Below are 11801 nucleotides of genomic sequence, written 5' to 3' on the forward strand. Positions count from 1 at the left end.
CTGGGTGGCTCAAGTCAGGTTAAGCGTCCGACTCCCTTTTGGCTGAGGTCATGATCTCACAGTTCTTGAGATTGAGCCCCATGTCAGGCTCTATGCTGACAGCGCAGAGCCTGCTTGGGATTTTCTCTCTCTCCTCTCTTCCCCTCCCTCACTCTCTCAGAATAAACATTAAAAAAAGAAAAACAAAAGTGTCGTGATATTAGATGATACTATGGGATAATTGTTCACATGGGCCTGATGCTGGCATTGGGCCATGGAGAGTTGCTTTTCCTAGAGAGAAAAGCTAACAGGCATTTAGGGGTGAGGTGGCGTGAGGTCTGCAGCTGACGTTCAGGTGGTTTTTACGGATGAGAGACCAAGCAGAGGTGCAGGCAGTCAGTCCAGAAAAGCATCCAGGTGGGCGTTCTTTATGCGACCTTTATAACTTTGCCAGGGGTTTGAATGTTCTCGGAATAAAATGCCTGGGACACAGAGGCAGGAAGGACTGAGGACCGACCAGGCTTGAGTGACACGGAGGCCACAGGGGACCTTAATACCCGTAGCTCAGCTGGGGTCGTGGAAACAAAGCCGGCCTGAAGCAGGCTTGAGAGAGACCTGGAAACAAAGAGCCCGTTTCTCCAGTGAGGTCTGCTGCTGGGGGCGTGGGCTAGAGAGGAGGAGGTGGTGGGTGGGGAGCTGCCTTGCTCCGGGGGGGGGGGGGGGGGGGGGGGGAGAAACCACTTCGCTTTCCATTTCCAATGGGGACGGTGGCCTCAGCCCAGGAGAACAAGACACTGATGGTGCAGAGAGCCTGTTGCTCAGGTGTCATGACACTGAAGACAGTCAAAACCCCCGTGAAGTTTGGTCCACTCCGTCCAGCCTTTTCCCCACACGTGCTTCCGTTGGTTGCAGTCCTTTTTTCTTCGTGTCAAATACAAGTTATTTCTGCAAGGAGGGTATTTCAGGAAGAGATCATCACCTGTTTCCTCGATGCGGAGCCTTCCCCAGGCCACCCCCAGAAAACCAGGGCCAGAGCCAGAACTGGGCCCCAGCTCCCACCTGTGGGGCACCCCTGCTTGGCCGTGGGGGTCTCTGGGCCCCACCACCATTGGGCTTGCGTCCTTCCCTGTCCCTGAGACTGCACTGGGTGCTGCCACCTCCTACGTACACCAACTGCTGTCTCCCTCGTGAGGAGGCACGCTGGCGACAGGGCGTGGGCTCGAAACCCCCTTTCTCGGGGGGGGCCTGGCACCCAGGCACTGGGCCTAGCATTCCGTCTGGGTTGAGCCCCAATTTCTGCTGCTTCCCTTCCCGGCTCGGTGGCTGCGGACACAACGCTTCAACCCCTTCCAAGCCCGTGGCCGTTCCTCCCTGTAGTGCAGGTAACTGCCACACCAACGCCAGGTCCGGTGAGGACTAGATGGGACCGAAGTACAGGCAGCTGGACCTTGTAACGTGCAACGATGCCCGTTTTTCTTTAGTCGCCAAGCATTAAGGACTTTCCAGCTCCCAGGCAGTTCTAGGCAACGGGAAGGCAGCCATTAGCCCCAAACTGACCAAGTCCCTGTTTGCCCAAAGCCCCTATGGGTGGAAGGCTTACCTGGAGCCCCAGGCTGTCCAGGCAGAGCCCAGCAGCTGTTCTCCCCACAGCCAGTGGGAAACCGGGGGTGATCCCAGACTGGTCCCGGACCATCAAGAAGGAGCCAACCAATGCAAGATGGCAGTGCTGTTTTTATTCAACTGTCCTGTTACAAAACCCACCGGAATGTGTGTGGCAGAGTGAGGAAGGTCCCTTGCTCTCAGCATGCCTCTCCCCACCACAACCCTGCGGGGACGGTCAGCTACCAGGGGCCCTCAGGACAAAGCAGCAGGTGCATCTCTGCACAGGAGACCGGAGGGTGGAGCGTGGACTTGGCCAGTACTGTCCACTGAGTGCCACCCTGTGGCTTATACGTAGCAGGACGCCCTCCGGCCCCACTATTGGCCTGGACACACTGTCTAGGAAACGTCTGCCCAGCAGGCCAGATGGGCAGTGAACAGAGGTGGCATCTCCAAGGGACGGGCTATCTTGGAAACGGTTGAGGGCAGTATTTTCCCCAACACTCTGGGGGGTGCTGTCCCTGGGCTAAAGGTCCCAAGGAGGCCACACCAGACTTAAGAACCTAGGGTTGCAGGGAGGGGAGCCCTGGGAGGCTCAGGCGTGCTCTGTGGGGCCGGGGCCAGTGGCATGGGAGTGGGCAGGGGCTGCAGCCTGCAGGGGGCCAGCGCTGGGCTCCGGGGACGCCAGCACAGGGGCTGAGAGGCCATCAGCAGAGTCTGTGTCGAGGTCCAGCCTCCAGTAAGCTTCGCACAGAGGCAGGTCATTAGCTTCGCAAAGACTTGAGCTTTTCCACCACCAGAAACCCAGGGAGAGACAGGAGCAGGCAGAGATGGATGGAAGCCGGGGCGGGGCAGGGAGCGAGATAGAAGCAGAGTTAAGAAAACAGACCACACCCCAAATCTGCCTTTCCCCTCCTGTCTGCGGGCCCCTCTTCAGGCAAGCCTGGCTCAGGGTGGGTATGTGCGGCCGCAACTGCTTCGGGGTCCTACAGAGCATCCTGAAGGGAGGCCTTCCAGGAGCAGCCACCCGTGTGACCTCGGCAAGTCCCTCCTGGCTGACCGCCACAAGGCTGAGCGGCCTGCGCTGCCATGTCCCTCCCGGCTTGGCTGCCCTCCTTTTGCAGACCCCGGAAAGCAGCGCCCAGAGCTTGCTGTGGTCTCTCCACACTCACTACACTTCGCAAGGACGCAAAAGCAGAGACCTGGTCTTTTTGGGATCTCCGCTCAGCAGGGACGGCCGGATGAGGTGATCAGAACCAGAGACCCCGGCGCTCCATTCTGTACCACTGTACCAGCCGTGTGGTCTCCAACAGGCGCCTAAGCCCCCTGAGCTCAGTCTCCCTGCCTCTAACACGGGGTCTGCGGTGGCGGCAGCCCCCCTGGGCATGGGCAGATACGGGTGAGGATGTGGGTGAGCAGCACGGCTCGCTAGGGTTGTCAAAGGGGCGACTAGAGCACCGAGAGGTCCCCACACCCGTCTAACTGGCTTGCTCCTTCCTCCGGCCCCGCCCCTCACTCCCTCCCCTGCTCCTCCTGCCCTCAGCAGTCTGGGCACAGAGCAGCAGCCCAAGGAGAGTGCAGGGTGACAGGCAGAGAAAGAGCAAGCTGTGAACAGGAAGCAGGCGAGCACGGCCACGGGCATGCAGGGCATGGCAACCCGGCTTGGGAGCTCTAGGGGACTCGACCCCGTGTAGAGGCCCCGCCTTCTACAGGTGTTTACAGCCGAGAGGAACTCAGCCTCCTGCGGCTCCAAGGATGGCAAGGAACCCCCTGGGTGAACCAGAGACTGACGGGGCAGGACATGGGAAGCCTGCCACTCAGGCCCCTGGGTTCCCTGCAGTCTTGTCAAGTGACTTTGGGCAGGTCCCTCACAGCCACCCCTGGCCCCGGCTCCCAACCTCAACAGGCAGGGCTGAACTGCTGTCCTGTAACCACTTAGTCCACACGCCCGGCCCTCGGGAACATCAGGAAACACACACAGGGACATGAAGGGATTATGCAATATCCGGTGGGGCTGGAAGCCATGTCCCAGCATGGTCTGAGACACCCCTACCCCTGTGGACCTACTCAGGACCCCTCTCTGAAGGGTGTTTAAGAGGTGCTTGCCACGTATCTGTTGAGCCAATAGATATCAGGGACCAGAGGTGGCCCCAGAACCCTCTGGAAAAGTCTAGAATCATTCCAGCTAAAGAGAGACACTATGCCTTCTCATAGACACCAAGATGACCAAGACAGTGGGGGCTGGCATTGAGTACAGGGCAGGGAAACCAAGGCCCAGACCGCAGACAGTGCTGGCCCTGGGCCTCTGTGGCCCCAGCATGGCCTCCGTGGGACAGGAAGGAGCGTTTGAAAGCCAGCACAGGAAGAACAAACCCCACAGGTTTGTGTGGGCAAGGGCATGGGGGGCACAGACTCTGTCTGAACAGAGACTTGATTTTTCCAGCCAAGGGGCACAGAGGAGCGAGGCCTCCCAGTTTCCAGCCTCCGTTTTCCTCCATGTGAATCACACAGGGACTCTGATTTCTCAGGGCCCCTCGAGCTCAGAAGACTCAGGGTTTGGAATTCTAAGTCGTGCACGCAGGCTGGGGTGACAGGTCCTGCCCGCTGCCGTATCCCTGTGGCCCAGCATGGGCCTAGCATGTAGCAGGGCTCCGGTCTGTGAACCAGGCCGAGCTGAACAGGAACTCAGTGGGGTCGTACCCCTGGCCCGGCCTTCAAGGCCGTCCTCTGTTCGAGTTTTTTCCTCCTTCGCACCCCTCTGTGGACCCTGACGCGTGCTGTGAGGTTTCGGTGACGCCCCCGTGGAGCTGCATCCCTAGGCAGGCACTAGTGTCCTGCACGTTCTGGGCGTGAACCTGGGCTGCCAGAAGCTCACCCAGCTCCGGCTGGAATGTTTAAATACTGGCTAACAAGCTAAGAGAACCACACAGGCCCAGAGTGAGGCAGCCAGCAGCCCCCCAGGAATGCTGGCTCCTGCTTGCCCTTCTCGGGCTGGGCCCACCCAACCCCTGAAGTTCTGTGATTTTCATCCTGCGGCCCAGGGCCTGGCAGTCAATATAAATTGTCTGTCCACCAGTGGCTCTGACCACGAGCTCTGCTCTCAAACCCGGGCACGGGGCTGTGCCGCCAAGACCAGGAAGGGCTCGGAAAGACGGGAACTTCGGGGCTGCCGGCCGGGCGCGGGCCCACGGGTGTGCTCTGCGCAGGGTCCGGCCCTATCTGTACCTGGACGAGTAATACTCCTCCTCCAGCTCGTACAGGTCGATGGAGATCTCATCCCGCAGGGCGATGAGCTTCCGGTCACACTCTTCCTGCAGGGCTCGCAGCTGCTGGTTGCGCTGGTCGATGGCCTCGTTCACCGATGGGAAGTCATTGAGGATGAGAAACTGCTTGAGGTCGGACACCAGTTTCATCAGGGACTCGCCGGCTCGGACCTGCGGCCACCAGAAGCAGGGCAGGGGTGGTGAGGAGGCCACGGCGGCCCTGCCTCCGTTTCTTCCTCTATAAAGTGGGACTAGGGCGTGGACCTTCCCAGGGTCATTGTGGGAAGGGAGAGAACTAGAGAGGAGTCCCGGGAGGGCAGGGTCCCTGGCTCCCGCCCTGACTGCAGAAGAGGCTTCCTTCCCCAAGGCTTCCCAGCCCCACGGGGCCACCGCTCCAGGCGGAGCTCCACTCCCATCACACAGGTTTCTCGAGCCCACCCCCACTTCACAGAGCCTCAAACCCCAGATAAGACCGCCGCCCTGCCTGATGCCTGCCCCACGCTTCCTTGGGGCAGCATGCAGGCCAGCTGGGCGCGACTCCTCGGGGCTCTCCCCACACATTCTCACCGGTGGGCACACGCTGACGGGAACGTTTGGTCGATGTGCTCGTTCTGTGGCACCAGAAGGGATTAAAACGCACACCTTGTTTCGCTCAGCAATTTACTTCTCCCCCAGTGAATCTCGAGGAGCTTTCTCGTCAGCTAAGGAGGGCCGACCCCTCTCTAAGCACCGCACGGCGCTCGATGTGATGGACGTGGCCCACCACCTGCCACCCCTCACAACTGCCACAGACGGCCCTCCTCTCGAGAGGAGTCTCCTGAGGATCGGTTTGCTTTTCCTCCCCCCACCCCCCACCGGAAAGCCCCCGTGGGGACCGCGAGGCTCCCGGAGCCCGGGCTGTGCCCTCCACCTAGTGACTCACGATGTTGGCAGCTCGCACGTGCATCTCGTAATTGTCCTGCTCGCCCTGAGTGGCCCTCGACACTTGAGTCTCGTCCTCGATCTGGAGGACAAACAAGAAAGCCCAGAATCGGCAGGTGCCCCAGCCCACAGGTGACTGGCCGGCTGCACACACCCACAGTGGCTGCCTCCTGCCTGTCGTTCGCTGCACCTTCTCTGCCAGGCACTGCTAACCAGACCTCGGGCGACGTTCAGCCGCACCCCCTCTCGTCATCTTCTAAGGAGCTAACGGGCACCTTCATTGGGACAGGTGGATGCCTGTGTACGTTGATTGCCTCGCCATGTGCAGGGAGGTCTCGGGCAAGTCTTTTTTGGGGTGTGGAGCCTTGTTCTGGTGAAATGTGGTCACTAGCTGAGGTGCTCGGTAAACCAACTGCCAAACGAGTAAAGGCACAACGTGGTTCTCTTAGGCAACCATTTACTGAGCGTTTCCAGGGTGCCGGGCACCACGTTAAGCACGTGACCACCGTTAACTTATGACGTTCTCACCGAAGCCCCGACTGCCATCCCTGGTTTGCAGGAGGACAAAGCTGAGGCAGGGCAGACCCGAGAGTGCACTCAAGGTGTCTCCGACGGTAAATAGAGGCGCCAGGAGTGCTGCTGGCCTGTCACTGCTCCAACCCGTCCATCTGGACAGGGCTTTCACAGGGGGTCTTGCCAGGCACGGGCAGGGGTCGGGGCACTCTGAAGTGAGGAGCTGGACACCCTGGGTGCAAATCCTGGCTCTGCCAGTTATTAGCAGAACGACCTTGGCAAATCACTGGCTCCCGAGCCTTGGTTTCCTTCTCTAAGAATAGAAACAACAGTACTGCCCCGTGGAGAGTTTCTGTGAAGGTTAAACGGAAGGAGACCCAGACAGCCCTGGGAATACAGCGACACGGTGAACAAACACTAAACACAGGCCAGCCAGCTTCATCGTCTTCAGAAAACCTTCGGAGGGTGGCAGCAGTCTCAAAGATCCAACCCTACCCAGACACTGGCCACGCTACCCTCCTGGAGGAGCCTCCCCAACTTTTCTCACTGACCTCACTCACTTGCAACAGCTACCACATCTGGGCCCCCATCGGGCCCCACAGCAACCATTTTGTAAAGCCATCCAATCGCCAGAGGGCTTTAGGTTGCAGGAGAAACTGAGACGCTGAGAAGTCTCGTTCCCACCCAGACCCACGCTGCTGGTAAGCGGCGCTGGACGTTCAACCCTGGCAATCTGACTAGACTCCTCTCCAGCTTCATCTGTTGACCCGCTCGTCATTGCTGACCCCCCCTCCCCCCCCCAGTACAGTCCTCCCAAATGTTTCTCCCATGCGGACAAAGGCCGGGCCTGTGTGTTCACTGCTGTATCCTCACCACCGGGCACGGAGCACCTGCTCCGTGTTCAGTGGGTGCTGCTAAAAGCAGAAATCACTCCCCCCCCCCCCACCCCATGACCCTTGACCACAGCAGGTCAGCTACTCAGCTCACTACCATCCCTAGACCCTGCTCCTTCCCTTGGTCTCAGACCCCGGGGCGCCCACCTTGGCAGTTTTGATGATCTCGGTGAAGTTGTCCATGATGGACTTGATGTCGTCCTTGAGCCGCTTGTTGTAAGACTGCAACAGTGTCTCCTTGCTCTGCGGCAGGGCTCTCTGCTGGGCCATGGCGGGGGCCTCAGGCAGTGCAGGGACAGAGATCTGGGGCCACCGGTCGCCACCTGGGAGCCAGAGTCCGGGTGAGCGGAGCCAGCCTCAGCCGCCCACATCCCAGCAGAACTGGGATCTCGGGAGAGGCCCTCTCCGTTAAACACACCTGTCCCACCATCCGCACACAGGCACACTGCGGGGACTCGTGTCCCGACCGCTCAGGGGCGAGGACCGAGCCTTCCCTGGCCCCTCCGCCGGAGCGTCCCTCCGACTCTACCGCCACCGCCGTGCCCAAGGTCCCCTCGCTCGGGGTGGGGGTCTGGGGGTAGGGCCGAACCACCTCCGTCTCCGCACCAGGAGCCTTGCGCCTGCGCGCCGCCGACCGACGGAACTCGCGGCCTCGGAGCCGCTTAGTGGGGAGGGTCACACCCGAGAAAAGACGGCGACCCCGCTCCGCCGCCCCCACCTGGTCCGCAGAGCCCGGCGCGACGGGCACTCAGTCGGGGTGGAGACGAGCGCGCGTGCCTCCCAGTAAGACCCGGCTCCCCGCCGCCGTCGCCGCTGCGCTCCCGTACAGCCGCGACTCGCCGCGGTAAGCGCGGTAGGCACCGCCCCTGGGCGGAAGCGGGCGAGAGCGGTCCTGTGGCTTTAAATCCGAAATCCCGCTCAGGCGTCAATTCTCGCGATCTCCGAGGTCGCCTACATATTACCCACAATTCTCTTTTTCTTTCTCTCTTCTCCAGCTTTCCAAGATGGTGAGTGATCCAGTGGTTCTCGGTGTCGAGCTGGGTCCGGCTTCTATCCACTGCCATCCTCTTCGGGGCGTGGCCGTGCGGGGGTCCCTCCACCGCGTAGCGCTAGGGGGGCCCCGCGGGGCCTGGCGGGGTGACACTGGGCTGGGTAGAATCCCGGCGGCTGGGTCGGGGAGTGGAGAGAGGAGGGCCCCGGCGCGGAGCGCAGCGCCGCAATGCGGAGCGACGGGGCCGAGCTCCTGGGGGCTCCCCCGGCGGCCTTGGGCGAGAGGTTCCGAGTCCACCGCTGCTGTTTGCGGAGGCTGCCGTGTGCCGGGCGCCTAGAGACGGGGCGCGTAGTTCTGGGACGCGGCGGGCGCGGCAGCCCGGGTGGTGCAAGTGATGTGAAGAGTGTTTGCCGTCTGAGTGATGGTGAGGACGCTCCTAACCACCAAGATCGCTGATGCACGCGGGCCGTCGCCGCGCTCGCCTCTGGGCTGCCTTGGCCGGGGCCTGGGGGGGTCAGGCTCTGCTCGTAGGCGGGGATCGGGGCGCCTTCAGAGCAGCGCGTGCGGGAGCGCGGGGTTGATCTGGGTGTCGCTTCTCGCCTAGCCGAAAGGGAAGAAGGCCAAGGGGAAGAAGGTGGCCCCGGCCCCTGCTGTTGTGAAGAAGCAGGAGGCCAAGAAGGTGGTCAACCCCCTGTTTGAGAAAAGGCCCAAGAACTTTGGCATCGGTGAGTAAGGAGAGGGAAGCACGACAGCGGAAAAGCGGAAGTGTGCTGAGTGGAGGAGGGTCGTGTTCCTTCCCCGTTGATAGGTTTCAGCGGGTGTGGGGTTCCCCCCCTGGCTGGGATGTGGGTACGCCGCCACAGGGTGCGTGGCCTCGTTGTTCCTCCCTCCGAGTGTGTGTCAAATCTGCTGGGATTCGGCTTGGCCGCCAGGAAAGCAGCGCTCACAGGCACGTTGACCGCTGCACTGATGGGCGGACCGCTGGGCTGCTTGTCGAATGAGGAGGGAGCATCGCCAGTCCCCCTGTGATCATAGGTGTTTGTGTGCAGATGATGTAAGAGAATATTTGCTATCCGAGAGATGGTGATGACGCTTTAAACCACCAAGATCGCTGATGCACCTACACCCTCCCAAGTGGCGCTAAGCACGAACTTGACCGGGAGTTTGAGCCTCACTTACATCGTTGCCCTTAACTTCTCAGGACAGGACATCCAGCCCAAAAGGGACCTCACGCGTTTTGTCAAGTGGCCCCGCTACATCCGACTGCAGCGGCAAAGGGCTATTCTCTATAAACGTCTCAAAGTGCCTCCTGCGATTAACCAGTTCACCCAGGCCTTGGACCGCCAAACAGGTGAGTTTGCGTAAACCAGCACGAAGATGTTTCCTGGGCAGTTAGGACTGGATCTGAGATCTTTAAGGAGTTCTGGGTACTTGCAGGAAACTGGGTTACTAAAATCTAGGTTATCTTGTCTGGTTTCGAGACCATGAAGGTGGCATAGTTGAAGTGATCTCATACATAGTCTGAGATTTTTTTTTTTTAAGTTAATTTCTTTTGAGAGCACACACTTGGCGGCACAAGCAGGGGAGAGGCAGAGAGAAGGAAAGACAGAATCCCAAGCAGGCTCCACACCATCAGCGCAGAGCCCTGTTAACGGCTTGAACTCACAAACTTGGAGATCATGACCTGAGCCAGGATCAAGAGTCTGACACTTGACTGGGCCACGCAGGCGCCCTGTGGTCTGAGATTTGCACTACGATAGTATTTGGGACAGTGACTTAAAGCATCATGTAGAGTAGCAAAGATCAGAGCTTGAAACGCGAGGCTAAACTGACAACGTTCTTGCAGCCACTCAGCTGCTCAAGCTGGCCCACAAATACAGGCCGGAGACCAAGCAAGAGAAGAAGCAGAGATTGCTGGCCCGGGCTGAGAAGAAGGCTGCTGGCAAAGGGGATGTCCCCACTAAGAGGCCCCCTGTCCTTCGAGCTGGTGAGTGGGCCCCTCCTTAAAAAGGGAGAGTTGTGGGGTGGGGCAGGCTGTTGGCAGTGATGTATGAATTTCACCTGGAAACACCGTGGAGAGCAGAATCCGAGCTTTTTAACCCTGAGCCACAGCTGGGTGCGTACCATAGCAGAGCTGCTTTTGTGACCTGAGCAGTTCCTGTGAACTGCTCATGCAAACTGTTTGTGCTTCCAGGGGTGAACACCGTCACCACCTTGGTGGAAAACAAGAAGGCTCAGCTGGTGGTGATCGCACACGATGTGGATCCTATCGAGGTGTGTCTGATTGGTTGCTAAACGCTGTTAAAGCCAGATTGGGCCCTCATGTCAGTACTGGGAAGACTGGAAGCAAGCTGGAGTCTGGCTCGAGAGGCCCAAGTAGGCGTGTGACTGCTTTCCGTTGGAAACAGTACTGATGAGGGATCCCACGGATAGCCATTGCAATGATGTGGATTTCTCACTGAATTGAACCTTGAAGTGCAAAACATGAGCTTTTTAACCCTGAGCAGTTGCTAAGTTAGCTTCTAAATTACTGCTTTTGGCCAATATACGTCCTAAAGCTAATGCGGTTTTCCAGCTGGTTGTCTTCCTGCCTGCCCTGTGTCGTAAGATGGGGGTTCCCTACTGCATCATCAAGGGGAAGGCCAGGCTGGGGCGACTGGTCCACAGGAAGACCTGCACCACTGTCGCCTTCACACAGGTTAACTCGTAAGTATGCAAGGGGCCCCCAAACTCCCAGGTGTCAGTAGAGGTCAGGCAGTCCTCTCCCCCAGTACGTTTCATTCACTTCTCGGGATTTTACCTTAAAGATTTTACCTTCTGAACCTTTGCCGATGATGGTTACGAATTTCTTCACCTGAATAAGCCGTGTGGTCATGTTGTGTCTGAGGCAAAGGCCTTGTGTTTGGGGCTATAGAAAGGAAGTTAGTTATTCCTGTTTTCTGGAAAGGTAACATGCTGATGACCCCCTTGCCCCTCCTGCCTTTTCAGGGAAGACAAAGGAGCTCTGGCTAAGCTGGTGGAAGCTGTCAGAACCAATTACAACGACAGATACGATGAGGTAAGCAGCAGCAGGACACAAAATGTTTGGGGTAAGTCAGGCCTGTCTCCGGGGGACTGGCCAGCTCCTCCAGAGCAGTCCTACTGGGCAAAGGACTTGGAGTGGCCAAGGAGAAGACAGCGTGACCTAGCATGGCTCTGAGAGCCTGATAACGACAGCCCAGGCCAACTGCCTCTCCTGTCATTGCAGATCCGCCGCCACTGGGGAGGCAACGTCCTGGGTCCAAAGTCGGTGGCTCGCATCGCCAAGCTGGAAAAGGCAAAGGCTAAAGAACTGGCCACCAAACTGGGCTGAGTGGGCACAGGTGACTTTTCTGTATATAAAAGTAAATAAAAGGCTCTTTCTCAGCCCGGGCCCATTGGCATTTGGGGTGGACTGCAATTTTTTGTCGTCTTAACACACGTTTGGGGTGGTGGCAAGGTCCTTATTTGTTGTAGGGTAGAGTTAAACCTGCTGTCTAGGTTGTACGTTGATCATTTGGAAAAAGCAGCCTTAAGACTGCTTGGTCACATACCAGGCCCAAGCCTAGACTTTATGATCATCCAGTTAAAAGTGGCCCAGGTAGAAAGACGGATACGGTACAG

The 11801-nt window shown here is 58.9% G+C and overlaps 2 protein-coding genes and 5 non-coding genes across 9 annotated transcripts; 6 read left to right on the forward strand and 1 right to left on the reverse strand.

The window, feature by feature from the left end:
• Positions 1–204: 204 nt before the first annotated feature.
• Positions 205–8052, reverse strand: MED22 (mediator complex subunit 22). Of its 3 annotated transcripts, none has more exons than XM_045467443.1 (5): positions 7887–8052; positions 7316–7491; positions 5764–5844; positions 4804–5012; positions 205–924 (listed from the first exon to the last, which is right to left on the reverse strand). In XM_045467443.1, the coding sequence occupies exons 2-5, from the start codon at positions 7436–7438 to the stop codon at positions 798–800; spliced, it is 540 nt and encodes a 179-aa protein (XP_045323399.1). In that variant the 5' UTR covers positions 7439–7491; positions 7887–8052; the 3' UTR covers positions 205–797. The 3 variants fall into 3 exon arrangements, with proteins under 3 accessions (XP_045323399.1, XP_045323397.1, XP_045323398.1); XM_045467441.1 differs by lacking the exon at positions 205–924 and adding an exon at positions 1693–2363 and having other exon boundaries at positions 7887–8046; XM_045467442.1 differs by lacking the exons at positions 205–924; positions 7887–8052 and adding exons at positions 1693–2363; positions 7587–7817.
• Positions 8053–8070: 18 nt separating this feature from the next.
• Positions 8071–11581, forward strand: RPL7A (ribosomal protein L7a). The gene is made up of 8 exons (XM_045467439.1): positions 8071–8175; positions 8764–8884; positions 9361–9510; positions 10006–10146; positions 10354–10433; positions 10735–10865; positions 11148–11217; positions 11407–11581. The coding sequence occupies exons 1-8, from the start codon at positions 8173–8175 to the stop codon at positions 11509–11511; spliced, it is 801 nt and encodes a 266-aa protein (XP_045323395.1). The 5' UTR covers positions 8071–8172; the 3' UTR covers positions 11512–11581.
• Positions 8546–8619, forward strand: LOC123593903. Its single transcript, XR_006710588.1, has one exon. It is a non-coding gene; the product is annotated as a small nucleolar RNA SNORD24 (small nucleolar RNA).
• LOC123593902 lies at positions 9204–9278 on the forward strand. Its single transcript, XR_006710587.1, has one exon. It is a non-coding gene; the product is annotated as a small nucleolar RNA SNORD24 (small nucleolar RNA).
• LOC123593900 lies at positions 10198–10269 on the forward strand. Its single transcript, XR_006710585.1, has one exon. It is a non-coding gene; the product is annotated as a small nucleolar RNA SNORD36 (small nucleolar RNA).
• Positions 10596–10667, forward strand: LOC123593899. Its single transcript, XR_006710584.1, has one exon. It is a non-coding gene; the product is annotated as a small nucleolar RNA SNORD36 (small nucleolar RNA).
• LOC123593901 lies at positions 10985–11051 on the forward strand. Its single transcript, XR_006710586.1, has one exon. It is a non-coding gene; the product is annotated as a small nucleolar RNA SNORD36 (small nucleolar RNA).
• Positions 11582–11801: the final 220 nt, after the last annotated feature.

Source organism: Leopardus geoffroyi, chromosome D4 (genome assembly GCF_018350155.1).
Source record: "Leopardus geoffroyi isolate Oge1 chromosome D4, O.geoffroyi_Oge1_pat1.0, whole genome shotgun sequence".
NCBI classification, from domain to species: domain Eukaryota; kingdom Metazoa; phylum Chordata; class Mammalia; order Carnivora; family Felidae; genus Leopardus; species Leopardus geoffroyi.

Coding starts and splice junctions, on each gene's coding strand:
- RPL7A (XM_045467439.1), top strand. Junction 10,147..10,353: donor GCCCCCTGTCCTTCGAGCTG/GTGAGTGGGCCC, acceptor TTGTGCTTCCAG/GGGTGAACACCGTCACCACC. Junction 10,434..10,734: donor ACGATGTGGATCCTATCGAG/GTGTGTCTGATT, acceptor GCGGTTTTCCAG/CTGGTTGTCTTCCTGCCTGC.
- MED22 (XM_045467441.1), bottom strand. CDS start 7,438: ATGGCCCAGCAGAGAGCCCTGCCGCAGAGCAAGGAGACACTGTTGCAG. Junction 5,845..7,315: donor AGATCATCAAAACTGCCAAG/GTGGGCGCCCCG, acceptor TTTGTCCTCCAG/ATCGAGGACGAGACTCAAGT. Junction 5,013..5,763: donor ACGTGCGAGCTGCCAACATC/GTGAGTCACTAG, acceptor TGGTGGCCGCAG/GTCCGAGCCGGCGAGTCCCT.